The sequence below is a fragment of the Mytilus californianus genome, unplaced genomic scaffold (genome assembly GCF_021869535.1).
Source record: "Mytilus californianus isolate M0D057914Y unplaced genomic scaffold, xbMytCali1.0.p SCAF_6, whole genome shotgun sequence".
In the NCBI taxonomy this organism is placed as follows: domain Eukaryota; kingdom Metazoa; phylum Mollusca; class Bivalvia; order Mytilida; family Mytilidae; genus Mytilus; species Mytilus californianus.
Window position 1 is genome coordinate 4,746,584 of NW_026262712.1, and position 17,566 is coordinate 4,764,149.

The following is a 17,566-nucleotide window of genomic DNA, read 5'->3' on the forward strand; positions in this document are numbered from 1 at the left end:
CATTTAAGCAGACATTATACTCACCTGCATAATGATGACAATTGAAATTGCCACAAAGAATACAATCATGTACGCGCTTAGTCGGGTTTTTAAGGCTGTGTCACAACCCTAAACAAATAAAAAGTGTTTAATAACAAATAAATCATAGAACTAAACCTCACGAAGATGAACAACTGTATGATTCTTAGGTATTTATAGATTTTTATATCATACATTAATGTATAAAACAGACCAAGAGAAATCTTGAAGCAAAATATAATTCAACTATCTGTTATATGTATTTCAAAAAAATATGATGCAAATGGGATCGCATGTCTCGCACTTTAAATTCACAAAATTATCGTACAGTTACTGTGGATTCATTTATGTTCTTTGGTACTAATATCATAAATTGAGAAAAACTTGCATTTTTGTGGATATTTGATTTCATGGTTTAGCCAAAGTCAGCCTATAAAAGAAATGGAAATTCGTTGAATATTCAAATTCCTGGTTTACCTATAACCCACCAAATCCACGAACTTTGGTATCCACCTAAAAATAATGAATCCACAGTTTATCTAAATAAGACTGTTTTACTTATTTAGGTTTAAATGTTAAAAATGTTCAGTTAGATTTTACAGCAATTTGGTGGCAACACTTAACTATTTACTGTCTTTGATAACTAACATATGGCCAATGTTGTTTTAATATAATACTAATCACTAAAATACGAATGACGGATGTTCAGTGTCATAGTATCGATTCATCATTTCCAGCTCTATTTTTTTTTTATAATATAACACCATAGATTTGGGAACTTTGTTCATAATTCAATTAAAAATCTTTAATTTTTGAATAAAAACAAAAAAATCATGTAGTTCACGGCAGGCCTGGGGTAATGGTAATTTGTAATTGTAATGCATTGTAATACTACATTTTTTTGATGTATTTTCTGCATTGCAATTACATGTAATGTAATGATTACTTTAGTTAAAAATCAATGTAATGCCTCCATTTCTGTACATTACTTTTCATTACAAATTGGTAAAACACATAAAATTGAAGAATATAGTAAAATAAAAATAAGATATTAACAAAAGCAAAAGAAACTATTGAATAAAATTATTGTCACAGTTAATTACTGTATTAAATCATTATAGATAGTTTGCCCTTAAAACTTTTTTCAAGGATCCATAACTAAATCCCCTAGACTAACAAAACTTTAATCCAGCAAATGAAAGAAGTGAGCTGTTGTTAGTAAGAATTGTATTCTTAATTTGCATTTTCTTGTCATTGTTGAATGAGATTTTGCAAGGACTACATTAAAATAATATTTTAGACCAATTTGATTTACCACCTGACACTGGATGGGGGGTGAACATTATCAAGTCTTGATCTTGGATTCTGATATTTGTATAAAATGATATTGGGAATATTTTGGTGTTTGGTGGTCCATGAAGAATGGAAAAAACATGAAGATGAAATTTTCCTATTTCTATACACACCTTACATGTATTTCAATGAAAGATTGAATATGTCAATCAATATTTTTACACCAAACTGTGGTTTGGGTCCTTTCTGTGTTATTCACCTAATTAATATCAAAATGTTTTTATTGCAACAAAATCTTCTCAACTTATGTTTGTCCTCACAGAGCCCTTAAGCATTTAACAACATGAACAAGATAATCCTTTAATGACACATTTATCAAATCCCTTTGAAATCCCTCGATGATGTCTTAATGATTAAGAGATCAATGTAAGAAACAATTTATATGATAATTTATTTATTTTTCAGAGAAAACACAGAGAAGTGCTAGAAATTAAAGATAAATTGCAATGGACATGTTAATTAACCAGTATTTGAAGTCTATGTCACTAACACTGTATATATATATGTACATATACCCCGGTAATATTTATCATTTTTTTTTAAAAATCTGTTTTTGAAATGTTTTTAGTTTGAAAAAGTAATGTGTAATGTAATGCATTACACAGGCAAAGTAATTGTAATGTAATGAATTACATGTGAGACCAAATGTAATTGTAATTGTAATTGTAATGTAATGCATTACATTGCAATGTAATGGCCCCCAGGCCTGGCTCACAGCTACATCTTCTGAATCATATTAGTCACGACACTAAGTACGATTCTCTTGGCAAAACCAAATGAAATTGTTTCCGAAAAGAAGTATTCTATTCAAAACAAGAAAGCTACAATTTTTATTCAATTAAGGGATCTGTTTTGATATTTATTATGTTATAAAATAAATGATTATGAAAACGTGTTTAATCGTTACATTTAGAAGGAACACTCCGGTCAATTAAAAGTAATAGGACAAGAAGGACGGTTATCCCTTCAGCAAACAGAAAAATAATGACACGTGAATAAAGTTCAAATTACCATACACCAACAATATAAGTTTGAACACCATATCCCTACAAAAATACAGATACTCATGATGAGTTGTTTATTCCTGTTCAATGCATTGCTATCTTATAAGGTGTGGCTAGCCACAAAACCAGGTTCAACCCACCATTTTTTCTAAAAATGTCCTGTATAAAGTCAGGAAAATTGCCATTGTTATATTATAGTTCGATTCTGTATGTGTTGCATTTTATTGTTGAGTTTCTGTTGTGTCGTTACTCTCCGCTTATATTTGATGTTTCTCTCAGTTTTAGTTTGTAACCCGGATTTGTTTTTCTCTCAATCGATTGATGAATTTCGAATAGCGGTATACTACTGTTGCCTTTATTTATTCTTACATATAAACATTGAACACACTTACATCGGAGTGGTGCAAAGTATTTGTTAATAAAGTTGTACAAGCGTTGGTACTCTTTGATTCGTATGGGTACACTCTTGTTTCGCTTTTACAACAGTAATCTGGAATTGATTTGCCATTCTGGTTAGGCGAAGTCCACCATGTGGTTGACTGGAAGGAACTCCAACCAGCAGCTCCAACTCCACAACATTTATTCTAGAACATAATATTAAGCTCTGATAGAAACAAAATTGCAAATAAAATTAACATTGTTTTACCCAATCAATAACAAGGTTTAAGGGTATTGTTAATCAAAAACTGTGCCAAAGCTCACTGGACGAAAAACCATAATCTTGATTTTTACATATTACACAATGTATTAGGAACACACAACTTACACGAATTTTCAGGATTGTTCTTACAAAAGTTGTTTCAATTACAATCGCAATCCTTATATTCTAAATATGTATATATATTTATATACAAACATGTCTCAATTGAAATCAATGTTCAGACCTATGATTGCGTTGGATAAAAACCGCAATTTTTATACTTGTGCATGCAAAACAAATTTCTTGTTAGAGGGGTCTAACTACAGCACAAACAACATTTTCCAAAAGACCATAAAAGTGAAAAAGTATATTTTAACAAAACGCATTTGACTAACAGGTCTAACAACAAATGTTCTTAAACCCTGCTGACTGCCAATAGCGATTGCTTAATAAACGGATAACCGATGTAATAAATGGATCTTAATTATCAATTTAATATTAAACATAAAACAATAAACTTGCGGAAAAGATGGTATACCGCAAACAAAAGGTGAAAGGTTTTTGTACACCATATCCTGATTTCGACAATTAATGTCTCTTCAGTGAAGTTAGGAATCGAAACGGTATTTGGAAAGCCATAAAAATTACCTCAATTTAGAATAGACAATTGATTTTTGAGGAGTCAACATAGGATGGACGGATCATATAAACCCGAAGGCAAATATAATACAAGCCCAAACGAAAAAATATAAACATGTCTAACTCAAAATAGGATGGACGGATCATATAAACCCGAAGGCAAATATAATACAAGCCCAAACGAAAAAATATAAACATGTCTAACTCAAAATAGGATGAACGGATCATATAAACCCGAAGGCAAATCTTTATATAAAAATACACATATAATACTCAACATGTCTATTATTGAAAATATCAGAAAGACATTTCACTAACAAAAATTATAATTGACTTGAAGTGAAATTCTTGTATATCAAATCAAGCTTTCTGATGCCATTTTTTCATAAATTCATGGTTAGGCTTTAACTATAAATGAAATATGATTCGTGTTAGTCTTTTGGTCCTTTATCGTTTTGCCATGGCGTTGTGTCAGTTTGCTTTTGTCTTATGAGTTTCAATAGAATGTTGATATCTTCCGCCTTTCTGCCAAATATGACAAAATTGTATTCTTAAATCAAGAATGAAAGAAAAAACAAGAAATTTAATTTTATGAACATTAAATTGTTAAAATTGAAGCTTGATAAAGGCTTGAATGATGATTACAGCACTCGGCAAACCCAAGACAGAGATGTATACTTTTAGGTATCACTAATGAATCATCGACAACAAAAATGAAAAAAATAACTATAACTTCACTATACGTCGTTGTCAATTCAGTTTTGTAGGTAGAGGCATTAGGATACTTATATATGTTTATTATTATTTTATTCTTTATTCAATTGTAAAGAAAACAACAGTTTATTAACTTATTAATATTCAGCAAGGGGTCTTATCTTATGACAAGAGATTTGAATTTTAGAGGATTTAGTATGCTCTACTTTTGTTTCTCTTTTATTTTATTCCAGATGCATGCAAACTGCACATAATATGTTCTTTTTCAGACTCTGAGCAGTTTGTAGCGTAACATGCAATATTTTAAATAATTTAGCACTAGGTAATGCTTGTATATCTTATAAATAAGTTACTTTTCTTTTCTATTATATGAAATGATTCTAAATGCGTACTTGATGCAGTAAACCTAGTGCAGATAATGTTAATTTGTGCGGGTTAAATATAAGACACAAAAGGTATCACCAACCCAGTATTTAGTACTTAGATAATATTGATATGGATTGGAAAAAAGTAAGACCTTTTTTGTTCCTTCAGCTCTCCAATGACTGCATTGGGCTTTGATATACAAATATTTTGATCTTGACATCAGTCAATAGACATCAATTGTCAAAATAAGCATCTTGTCTAGTACGACTGGAACTGTTAATTCTAGTACATACCTTAACATAAAGTGTGTTCCACGCCAGAGATTTACCATGATCCCAAGAAGTATCTGATTTGTAATAGTATGCCATGTCATTAGATAGTTTTTCTGATGCTGATGACATTATCTAAAACAGAAAGAACATTTGTTAATAATTACATGACATGTATGTTTCACGAGAATTCGTTAGTTTGATTGGTTAACAATAATCGGGCGTCATTAAAAAAAAAACAATCTTTATATCAAAATGAAATGTAACATTGGTGATGACAAGTGCTTCTACAAAAAAGTGCACAGTCAGATAAATAAAATAAAAACTCGATACAACAATTGTTTCATGGTCTTATTAGCCTAAAAATGTAATTATAATAAATGCATGCTTCTATTCGAAATTCATTTGGATGTAAAAGTGTTGATCATGCACACATTTTAACAATACAAAATGTGCTTTGGTGAACACGTTAACACCCCGAAAAAAACTACGAAAATGTTGACCAAAGCACATTTTGTATATTTCGTAAATATATTGCAAAATTATGAGATAAAAATACAAAAATTACACTAAGTATTCATCAAGTGCTATCAAATGAAAATAACATTTTATAAATATAGTGCGTCTTAGGTTGATGGATATTTTCTCAATCGAGTGTTGTGCTTGAAGGAACTTTTCTAGGTTTACTTTTATCAGAAACTACAATATATACACTTGATTGGTCCAAAAACCTTTAATGCATTTAAACGAAAATAAATGCCAATTTCAAAGTTTACTTCAGCGCTTTAATACGTAAATCGCTATGACCAAAACATAAAATATTAACCAAATCAATCTAAGGTCAACTTTGCATAATGGAGTTTCTATCAAAATCTATAGATATTTTCTCAATCATTAAACGGAGAATTTAAGAAAAATAGCATATTAGTAGTCAGTATCTAAAATCGACCACTTAGATGATGATACCATTCAGGACTCACAATCGATCAGCAGCGGTATTAATCGACTAAATGAAAATAATACTTTATAAATTTAGTGCTTCTGAAGTAAGTGTATACTTTGACCTATAATGGTTTACTTTTATAAATTGTGACTTGGATGGAGAATTGTCTCATTGGCACTCGTACCACATCTTCTTATATCTATATACTTTCTCGATCGAGTGTTAGTCTGGCAAGAATTCTTCTGGATTTACTTCCATCAGAAACACTCAAACTAAAAAAATCGAAAGACATCTGAAAATGTTGAATTTATGAAGAACTGTATATACGGAAATGAGCCTTATGTGAAAAGCGTACTCTTTCTACAGTCAACTTTGCTTGAGGGCAATTGAACCTCAGTGTTTTTAACAACGTTTTGAAATAACAACTGAGAATGTAAAGTGCAAACCACATCAGCATTTAGATTAAATTACAAAATCTTATCATTACCCATGATGTCCAAAGTCCACTGACGACTAAGATGACAATACTGCATAAGGCTAGAAGTATTAGGGATACTTCAAACTGAAAAGTAAATTATACATACCATTACTTAATTTTTTTGTGAAGAAAAAAGTTTATCAGAATTGATGCTAAAAATATATCCTAAAATGTTGTAAAAAAATGAACGTTATAAACGGTGTTGTATCATAGTACACATTCTCTTTGTAAAATTTATAATGCTTGTATACCTCTGGACAATACAGTATTCGGCGATGTTTATGCATTGTTGTAGACTCTATATTGAATTATAGATGTTGTTTGGTTAAGGTGTGAATTATCAATGACGTAAACCCCATTTCCGTTTATATAATTTATTCGATTTGATCTATTCCACTTGAAAATAACGTTGCATTCGTACCTTTAAATTATCTGAAACGTATACGTTTGTCTTGTGAACCATTTGATGCATATTGTAGGTCATTATATGCCTATCTAGACAAGAATATCGTATTGTGTAAGGCAGCTTTATGTAATATTGCTTTTGATGAAACGTTTAGTTTTGAATATTTGTAGAATTTGTAACACAGTACAATATGTATATTGGTGTATAAATTATGAATTAATGCAGTTCTTTTAAAGGTTGATATACTGTTACACATGTTCAGTGTTTTAGATCAGCGTCAGCAGCCCTTTCCTGCAACTTGTCATCGTATGTATCAATAAAATGCATTCGTTGAACTGATACTTTTAGTTGTATGTATGTGTTTGTTTTCATTATATCACACAATGATCTTACCGATATCAAAAGCTTAAAACGTCGTTTATTCGCTGTCAATATAACTGCCAGTCCAAAGGAGGACATACACCCCAAAGCGACTGAATACGTTGTGGTTATTATAATAAAGTAATACAAAATGTCCTTTAAAGACACATTCTCAAAATAAACATCTTCAAAAAGATGATCATTTATGTCTTTGTTACCGAACACAGCATCGTATCGAAGGCATACTATCAGTATCAGCATCAATAAGCTGCTAACCTGTAAAATAGACTAAATATTGTTATATAAGCTTATACATGAAAGAGAAAGAACTACAAGTGTATGAACCAACCGTATATGTATCGCCTAATCCCTAAAGCAAAGCATCACGTATGAATAAAATGAATTATCTTGAGTTCCTCAATAAGACAGCAACACAACGACAATCGATTCAAAATTTATCCAAATGTCCGTTACTTACATTTTCGGAATTTAAGACATTTCAAGTGGTTGTATTTTCCAATTTAAAATCATCACCAAAAAGTGTCGGGATTTGCAAAATCGACACCTACATCGAGTAAAGTAAAAAGTAAAATAACAAAAATACCGAACTCCACGGAAAATTGAAACGGAAAATGCCTTATCAAACATAGTCAAATGGCAAGAGTCAAAAGCTCAAAAACATCAAACGAATGGAAAATAACTCTCATATTCCTGACTTGGTACAGGCATTTCCTTATAGAAAATGAAGGATTGAACTGGGTCTATAGGTAGCTAAACCTCTCACTTGTATGACAGTCGAATAAAATTCCATTATATTGTCCATAATGTGTAAGCAAAACAAACAGACATAATAGGTAAACATGTCAAAATTTGGGTACTGCAATCAACAGTGTGCTATAATTTTAATTATTATAAAAACAAACAACTAAGCCAACAAAGAAAAACAAAATGGCATACACTTCATAGACAAAGCACACACGCAAAATTGAATGACAGGAATACAATAGAGAGCTGCGCCATGAGCGCATGATACGCCCGTCGCTTTTTCAACGAATAAAGTTGTATTACTCCGCAATGTCATATCAGAAATTTATTAAATAAAAAATAAAGAGAGTTTATTTTAATAGATAAAAATCAGTCATCAAAGTTTTATGAAAACTGCTAAATGCATTTTTGAGTTAATATCCGAAAAGTGTAAACCCCCCCTCATTTTATGAATATAATCCCATAACTCAGAAACGTTAAATTTAAACTTTATAAAAATCGAAAGGGAGCTTACGTCAATAGATATAAAAATTCACCAAAGTTTCATGAAAAATGGTCAAAGCGTTTTTTAGTTATTGTCCGACATGTTGACGACAGACGGACGGACAGAAGGATGGGTAGACGGACAACGATATGCTTTAATACGTCCCGTAAACGAGCATCAGACATCAGATAAAGGTTTTGTAAGACTCTAAAAATATCTTGAAGAAATGCATATACACTTTCTCAATCGGGTGTTATTCTAGCAAGAATTGTTCTGGATTTATTTTCATCAGAAACACTTTCAAATTTTTAAATATTGTAAAAATATCATAAGGAAATACATTGCAACTTTGTAAAATCTCATGAAGAAATAGATTTTAATATTGTAAAATATTATGAAGAAATAAATTTTAACATTGTAAAATATCATGAAGAAAATAGTGTTTCAATATAATTGACTTTGCTTGTCAATTGAAATTCTTGTTAGAGAAATGTGTTTCTGAAATTGTCAATAATAAACCTGATTAGTACGATGTGCGTTCTTGTTTATATTTTGTAATTCTGTATTTAAAGGAGCCGCGTTGGCCGAGTGGTCTGAGAAGTTCATCTACTACCCAGTCTACATAGAGGCTGTAAGTTAGAATCTACACACGTAACAGGTACGTTCGACTCTAATTTCTGTTGACTTGGAATGTAAGTTTTCCTGCCGAAGTTATATGGTTCTCTCAGGGTCCTCCGGCTTTCTCTGCCAATAAAAATTTACCGTTACGATATAGCCAATTATCATGAAAGTGGCGATAAACATTCATTCATCAATCATCAATTATTCATATTGAGTGTATGGTGATGACGGGTACAAAACATGTGCTTTCTTTGTTGTCTTTGTTTTCACGATTTCTGGTTTATCTTTGCGCGCTTTGTATTATTGGTGCTAATGGAAATTTACTTATGTAATAATTTGTCATAACTTTTGTATCTGGCTTACTTACAAAACAGACTAAAACAGAAATAAATACCACACGACTACTCTTTGATCTGAAAAGGAAATAAAATCATGGAGGTTTGTATAGAAAAAAAAAAAAAAAAATAGACTTTGTGTTGTGTTTTTTCTTGTATCAAAAATACTAACTATATAAATAGTTGTTAAATCAGTTAAAACATTTGCTGATTTCCAAATGCAGTAGATTTCCTTGATGGTTTAAACATCTTCATTGGCATGAAATTAATGCTCTAACTTTTAATATGCAAATATTTTTATTTCGATTACTACTGACGATAAATATTTCATGCGGTTTTAATGGAGGACGTATGTTAACCCTACCACCAGGCTTTTGAATTAGTATAATGAACATCGGTATTCATATATTCGAATTGTGTCTTGCATACTGTTATCGAAGCTTTCAACGTCTTAATTCCATTGAAAAACTCCCATACTATCCTTTTTTTGAAATCTATCATTCATATTTAGATATGAGCAACTGCTTAACACAATTCGATAAGATGCTACCAACATTTGTTTACGAAGATGTGAATGTGTTTAAGTGTCAAGATAATATTTTCCTGATTATTTATCAATACAATTAACAGATATGAAAGGTTTGAATTAGTTCACTTTTTTATTCATTTTCAGTGGCAAAATAAAGGCTCTTATTTTATTCTTTTCTGTGATCTCACTATTTTGGTAAGTGGTGTTATATTTTTTACAATATACATGATTTTGTTTTAACTGATTTAATATCAAAGTTTAACACTTGTTTTCTTTTATCAAGTTGTACACAGTATACATTAATTTATTGCGATACACGAAACTTTTCTTCAAAAACGTCTTTTATAGACAGATATATGAAAACTTGGTAATGATCAGCATGATCAGTTCAAACTCAATATGAAACTAGCCTTCAGTTCATCGAATACTCTTAGATAAGATTGGTACTTTTTGCATTTTGTGATGTTGTAATATGTGTGTGTGTGTTGCTGAGATAATAAATGATTATAACAGTATATTGTTACACCATCGTTTAATGGATGGGGAGATTTGTTTCAAACATCTGTATGCAGCTAAACTCGGAACCTGTTGTCCATTGGTTGTGCTTGGTTGCAAGTTGCTATACAAGTTTTTTGTGTTTAATGTTATGAGCTGAATTAATGTTGTTATTTATTTCCAATTTGAGTTGTAAGTCAATGTGTAGCCCCTTGAAATCGTGTAAGATCTGAATAGATGTGAAAAAGCGGTCATGTCCGGATTACCTTTAAAGCTAATTCTTATTAGCCAATCATGTCAACTGATATCTGTTACTTTGATAACACAGGAGAAGATATAATCAGACCAATATTTTGGCCCAATGAATTCAAAAATTAAAAGTATAAAACTATGAATGGTATAAAGCAGATGCTCCTTAGATATTAGTCTGACGGATATTACCATTTATAGTTTCTTGCAAACTTGCATTACCACGATTAAGACATCAACCTTTTATAATTTTGTACAAAACTGCAAGTACTCTGAGTAACCTCGTTTCGAAATCCATTTGCCAATATTAGTATTTGTGTCTAGGTTTTACCCCTAAAAGAATTTTTGCTACAAAATGTATTTTACAAAGTCTTTTTTGTGTGCAGTATATATGTATTAGTCTTATAAGTAAAGCTTTTCACAATTTTCAAAATTATTTAAAGGAACAACACCATGAATAATTGCACTACATTGTTTTCATTATGTCGTTATGTCGTCGCATGTGTACGATCCTTTAAATGCATATTGATATCTTTTAGAAACAAAAAGTAAAATAGTAAAAATACCGAACTCCAAGGAAAATTCAAAACGGAAAATCCTTTATGAAATAACAAAATCAAAAGCTCAAACACGTCAAACGAATGGAAAACTTCGTACAGGCATTTCCTTTGTAGAAGCTGGTGGAATAAACCTGGTTTTATAGCTAATAAAGCCTATCACTTGTATGACAGCCACACAGAATTCCATTAAATTGACATCAATTTGTGAACTACACAAACAAATATAATAGGTAAAAATGTCAAAAATAAGAGTACATCGGTCAACATTGGGTTATAATATTAATGACTATATCTATTTCAACAAAGAAAAACAAAACGTGAAAAAAAACATCAACTTGAGTTATATATAAAATGTTATTTATTTTTTTTTTAATTTCACACTCGGTATCAACTATCAACGAATATGATCCTTCGACTTTTTTAGATTGAAAAAGTAAAACAACAAAAATACCGAACTCCAAGGAAAATTAAAAACGGAAAGTCCCTTATCAAAAACTCAAAAACACAAGACGAATGGAAAGCAACTGTCATATTCCTGACTTGGTCCTTATGTAGCAAATGGTGCATTGAACCTAGTTTTATAGCTAGCTTGTATTAATGTTTTGAATTGATTCGGGTTTGGTATAAAAAACATATCATATGATATACTCTATTGTTGTTTTTTTTTTTTAATTCAAGGGGCAACACGTGTTAACATTCTTTCCGAAGTATATACCGCCTTTTATTTCCACGGTCAAGTTAGTTGCCGTTCTATATTTTACGACATACAATAGAGGTAGTCCCTGGATGAGGGAGTTGGTGGGGATATTCTATCACGTAAAACAAGTTTATTTGCGTTACCAGGCAAAGGTCAACTTATATGGACCATGTGTTGTTCGTCTTTGGTTGTACGTATGATTTCCATGAACGGTTAGGTGCTGGTAGCTGGTATGGTATGATATAATGTCCTTTTGATAAGTTATATTTTACCTTTTCCAGTTATTCTTAATAGCTGATCCTGAGCTGCAGAAAATGACCTTGAATATGTTGTTATCAGTTACCCTGTTCTCTGATGCTTTAACTGAAGGTAGAAATTTCTGAAATTCCTTGTTAACATAAGCAAACCCTAAACACTGAAAATATATAGAGTGAAAGGATAGTACAGACTACTACAAATTTATACTCAAAAGAGAATTACTCTTATGAAAAACAATCAGAAGATTATTGTGAATGCTTTTATATTATTCAGAATATAATAATAACACTTCATACATTTCATATAACCGTATCACATTTCGTGATTTTCTTTTAATAAAAACCTTGAATTGACTGCGGTAAATTCATACAATTCGCTAGCAGCCTTGTTAGTAGTGTGCAATAGCTTTTCCGACATTACAATATGAAACAACACCAAACACTAGTAGCTCAGTATCAACAGTATGAAACATAAGTTGCAATTATGGTATACTAGGGGTGTTAAAAGCTGTTCCTACCACAATCTTTCGATGGTATTGCTGTCTGATCTGTAATTGTACCAATTTTGTCCTTTTCACGATCGAGATTTTTTAATGACTGCGGATTCGCATGGCCTTTGCCACATGCAATCAAGGAGAAATACTTATGCTCTAGAAGTACACATTAGTGCTCCTAATGGAGTCCACACAACTGTCTCGCGCTTTGTTTGTAACGGTGATTGTCTCTCTTTAATCGATTATGCGATATTTAAAAGTCAGTAAGCTACAGTCGCCTTACTTTTGTAATTGATATATGAATTATTATGAAAAGATATAAAGTATACCAAGAAAACTAAAAAAGCACAAATCGTCGATGTTATAACAGTTTTGTTATACTTAAGATATTTTTTTTTTCCCGTTATTCTTCATTAATAATTTGAAAATACAATTTCTGAATGAATAATACATTTTTACACTGAAACAAATGTTGTTTCTCATACCTCAAGTACTATCTGCGTCATGACTGTTGTCAGAAATATTATCATAAATACTTTTATACGATATTCAATGACAAAACTGCAAGTCTGTAAGAAGAAAAAAAAATAAGTCATCGCGTCTATGTTTTTTTTTGTATTACCTTGATTAACGACATAATCTTTATACATAACGATTTTTGTTACAAATTAACAAGACTCCTCACGAACATTTCCCCCCGGTTTCCATCTAAATCATATTTAGCTGGTATTATCATTTTATCATGTTCTTTGTCTTGAATTGATCTTCTCTCTTTTTATATTTCATAATTCAGTCTTTACAAAAGCCATATGAAATCCAATGCAGATTTGAGCTAAAAAATATTGATTTAATCCAAGATAAAAAGAACTGAAACCTACAATGTATTAAGTACATTGTGCGAATACATACAGTTGTCTTAAAACCGGTACATCCACCAATGTACGCAAAATTGTTGTAATCTATACTCGAATATAATCCTCCAGGATGAAGAATGTGTTCGTTCGCATTTTTGCAACAGAAAGGTGTTCCATAACTGTTTCCGTATGTGTCTGCATAGCTTCTGACACCACAACACTCCAACTGGAAATATTTACAAAAAAACATTCTAAATCAAACAAAGAGCCAGTGAAAACTGACATTATCAATATGCTTAAATGTAAATTCGACATATTCGATTAGTGGTTTGTTTTGAAAAAAAAACAATAAACATTCTGACGGAAACCAACTGTACACATCTTCTCGTTCTGATAATACAGACTTCTACAAAAATGAAAAGAAGCAATACACAGCTTTTAACTTAACGTTTAGCTATTATCTACGATTTCATTTATTTTTTTTGTATGCATCAATTTTTCGTGGATCGGCAAAAAATTGTATTTAGGGATACTTGATTTCGTAGTTCTGCATAAGTTAACAAATACTCCTATAGATAATAATTACTACGTGGAACACGTATGAATTTTTTAAGACCCACTAAACTAGACTTATAACCGGGTTTGTACTTACACGAACAACACGATGGGTGCCCCGTGTGGATCAGGATCTGCGTACTCTTCTGGAGCAACTGAGATCATCCCTGGTTTTTGGTGAGGTTCGTGTTGCTCAGTTTTTAGTTTTTATGGTGTGTTGTGAGCTGTTGTTTATCTTTTTGTCATTTTTAGTTTTTTGCTTTGCGTTATCAGTTCGTTTTCGACTTTATACCTTTGGTTTCTTCTGCATCTCTTTTATTCCGATATCTACTTGCGATCTTTACGTATTGTGTGACTTTTATGTTGCACAGCCTTTTATCTGTTGTCTTTTGTATGATATTATCAAACTACTGTAAAAGTTTCTCTTTTTGGTGTTTCTTTTGATTCATTCTTTGTTTGTTTTCTAACTCCGACTAATGAATAATTTCCGCTTGGTATCCATTGACTACTCATACCGCCATTTGCAACTAAATTGATATGCATCTAGTGTAAGAACTGAAATCAACCGACTATCGAATTTTATCAAAGCCAGCTTTAAATCTTGATAAACCAATTCATTCAAAAGAAAGTGATGCGTACATACAGAGAAATTCTCAAATACTGGTAAACAAATGATAATAAAATGTTTCTACTTTCCCAATAAAAAGATGAAAGAAAAGGTTTCATATAATTATGACGTACTTGACTTTTATTATTTGTAGTATGGGTATTAAACACTTACTGTTAGCAACATCGTATTCCATGCTTCTGTTATTTCGTTTACGCTGAGTGAGTAATAGTATCCAGCTTGCTGGATGGACAGCTCATACTCCAAGCTACTCAATATCTACGATTTAAAGAAAAATACCTTTAAACACTACGACATACTTAATATCAAAATACTGAGGAAGCAAATCATATTGTAAAAATTGTTGATTGAGAATAACTGTATACGTTACTAACCGATGGTTTCCGAAAACAAGTGTAAAAAAATTGGTGTAATCGCTATATTGTAGTACCGAAATACCGTTCAATAGTCGTCTGCTCTGAACATTTTTGTCTTATTTCCTTTCGTTACATTTTTAAGAGAGTCATCATCTGTATGGTCATCCATTCATAGCAGGGGCCACTTATCCTATTGCATATGTGGAGCCCGCTCCATTTTGAGTTAATGCGAATCATTCAGACGTCTTTTTTTGATTGAAAACCTCACATACTAAAAAGTAATTTAAAATTAATTTTCGACACCTATTTTTCGTATTTCGAAGCCATCAATATCTAACATTAACAATATTGATAATTATAATTGAACGCTTAAACTAAAATGATCTGGAAATATTCTCACTTTTAAAAATATAACCAGTCCTAAAACGAATGTCAAAACTCGAACAACTTGCAATACTGCTGACATGACAACATTCTGAAAAAAAAAATAAAATAAAAAAGACCAACATAGTATTTGGTAAATATAATGTAAATAAGAAGATGTGGCATGATTTCAAAGGAAACAACTATCCACCACAAAGACAAAAATTATGTTAGCAACTATAAGTCACCTCAGAATCTTCAACAATAAGCAAAACGTATTCAACAGCGCAAGCTAGAAAGGGTCCTGATATGACAATCCGAACAAGAAAATCAACGACCGCATTCATGCAATAAAATATAAAGGACAAACAGATATCATATACAGCAACAAACGACAACAACTGTAAAACAGGCTCTTGATTTTGGGACAGGCACATGCATAATATGGCGGGGGTTAAACATATTAGCGAAACTCAATTCTTCCCTAACCTAGGAGAGTGGTGTAACACGCAGAAAATTACAAACTATAAGAATCAGTTCAATAGGACTTGGCTCATCAGATTGATACACAAAACAAAATCAACTTACAAAAGGACTATAGCATGTATAGACACAACGATCCATCCATGTAAGATAATTTAATATGCATACCAATGTTAAATACCAAATACAAAAATAATTTGAATACAACAAACGCGTTTTAGATATTAACATTTTTCAATGTTTTTCGAAATGTTCTTATTGATTTGGCCTCCATTTTGTTATGATGCAAGCGCCACTAATGAGTTGTGTGTGGATAAATAAAGGCAACAATAGTATACCGGTGTTCAAAAGTCATTAATCGATTGAGAGAAAACAAATCTGGGTTACAAACTATAACCGAGGGAAACACATCAACTATAAGAGGACAACTGAAGTGCAATAAAAACAAACGCCATCATACATAGAAACGAACTTTTTGATAACAACTGTCATATTCCTGACTTAGTACAGGACATTTTAAGAAAAAATGGTGGGTTGAATCTGGTTTTCTGGATAGGCAAACCTCCCTCTGTTATGGCAATGTTAAAAAAATATCGCTAAAATGACAACACTACGTGACAGAAATACAGCACACGCAAGAACACTCATCAAAGAGAAACGCACAAACAAATAATATAATAGTCGACACAACATATACAATGTACGTATGTTGTATTACATTATAAGCCTAGTAATTTTGATGAATTTTGTTTCATGAAAACGAATCAATTTCAAACCTCTTTGTCCACAGGTTAATGATATGTTTTAATTTTATATAGACATACATAAGAAAACGAGCAAGACAGTGTTAATTATATGCTATACAGACAATAAACTTACAGCACATAACCATTTCCTCGACTTTTTCCATGATGAAACGATTCCAGTGACCCCAATCAAGATTGAACACGTTCCTATGACAATGCAGGTAGCCGTCAGACCAATTTTTATATCATAGAAATAATAATTGTAAAATTGCAATTTGTAGAAGATATTTTTCAGTTTGCTGTTAGTTATAAAATCATTCTGAACAATGTATATTCCCAAAATTAACATTACAACACCAGATAGCTGTGAAAAGAACACATTGTCATAATACAATTAATGTTTATTATTGATTATAATTACAAAACGTTTGTAACGAAATCAACAAAAAAAGTATCCCGTTAAATCTTTCTATTTGCAATTTCAGTTCACAATTACAAATATGTATTTCACAAAATTAGAATGGTAAGCGGAAATACAAATGCAATGTTATAAACATGGTTAAGACAGACTAAACTTTCTCAAATAAATAAAATAAAACATTATCTGAATTTCACAGCATACATTTGAATTCTTTTTTTATCAGTGCATTTATATGATTTACTTTGTCAACGGACAATATATATTCTTATAGATATTTCGTTATCTTGTCGTGTCATTTGCTTAATGTCTTTAAGGAATTTACTCCACTGCTTCTTTGTTCTTTTTTAATTTTTATACATTTTTTGTTAATTTTTGTATTTTAAATGACAAAAAAGAGAAAAACTCTGAATATTTTAACGGTGCAATACGTTGATATATGGTGTATACACTTGTTAATTGGGAAATACCGTCTGTTTACTGTTAA

At 31.1% G+C, this 17,566-nt stretch overlaps 2 protein-coding genes across 6 annotated transcripts in view; one reads left to right on the plus strand and one right to left on the minus strand.

Moving 5' to 3' along the window:
- LOC127706052 (uncharacterized) overlaps window positions 1–17,566 on the plus strand; it is a 317,740-nt gene that overhangs the window by 165,397 nt on the left and 134,777 nt on the right. The gene's annotated exons all lie outside the window — the stretch shown is intronic.
- LOC127706053 (uncharacterized) overlaps window positions 1–17,566 on the minus strand; it is a 29,024-nt gene that overhangs the window by 1,562 nt on the left and 9,896 nt on the right. For all 3 annotated transcript variants that reach the window (XM_052210464.1, XM_052210465.1, XM_052210466.1), the window contains 12 exons: window positions 16,795–17,025; window positions 15,470–15,544; window positions 14,867–14,971; window positions 13,586–13,756; window positions 13,162–13,245; window positions 12,198–12,340; window positions 9,428–9,473; window positions 7,224–7,466; window positions 6,434–6,508; window positions 5,028–5,138; window positions 2,768–2,959; window positions 25–108 (listed from right to left, as the gene is read on the minus strand). In XM_052210464.1, coding sequence (XP_052066424.1) covers window positions 25–108; window positions 2,768–2,959; window positions 5,028–5,138; window positions 6,434–6,508; window positions 7,224–7,466; window positions 9,428–9,473; window positions 12,198–12,340; window positions 13,162–13,245; window positions 13,586–13,756; window positions 14,867–14,971; window positions 15,470–15,544; window positions 16,795–17,025 — 1,560 coding nt within the window. The remainder of the gene's footprint in view (window positions 1–24; window positions 109–2,767; window positions 2,960–5,027; window positions 5,139–6,433; window positions 6,509–7,223; window positions 7,467–9,427; window positions 9,474–12,197; window positions 12,341–13,161; window positions 13,246–13,585; window positions 13,757–14,866; window positions 14,972–15,469; window positions 15,545–16,794; window positions 17,026–17,566) is intronic.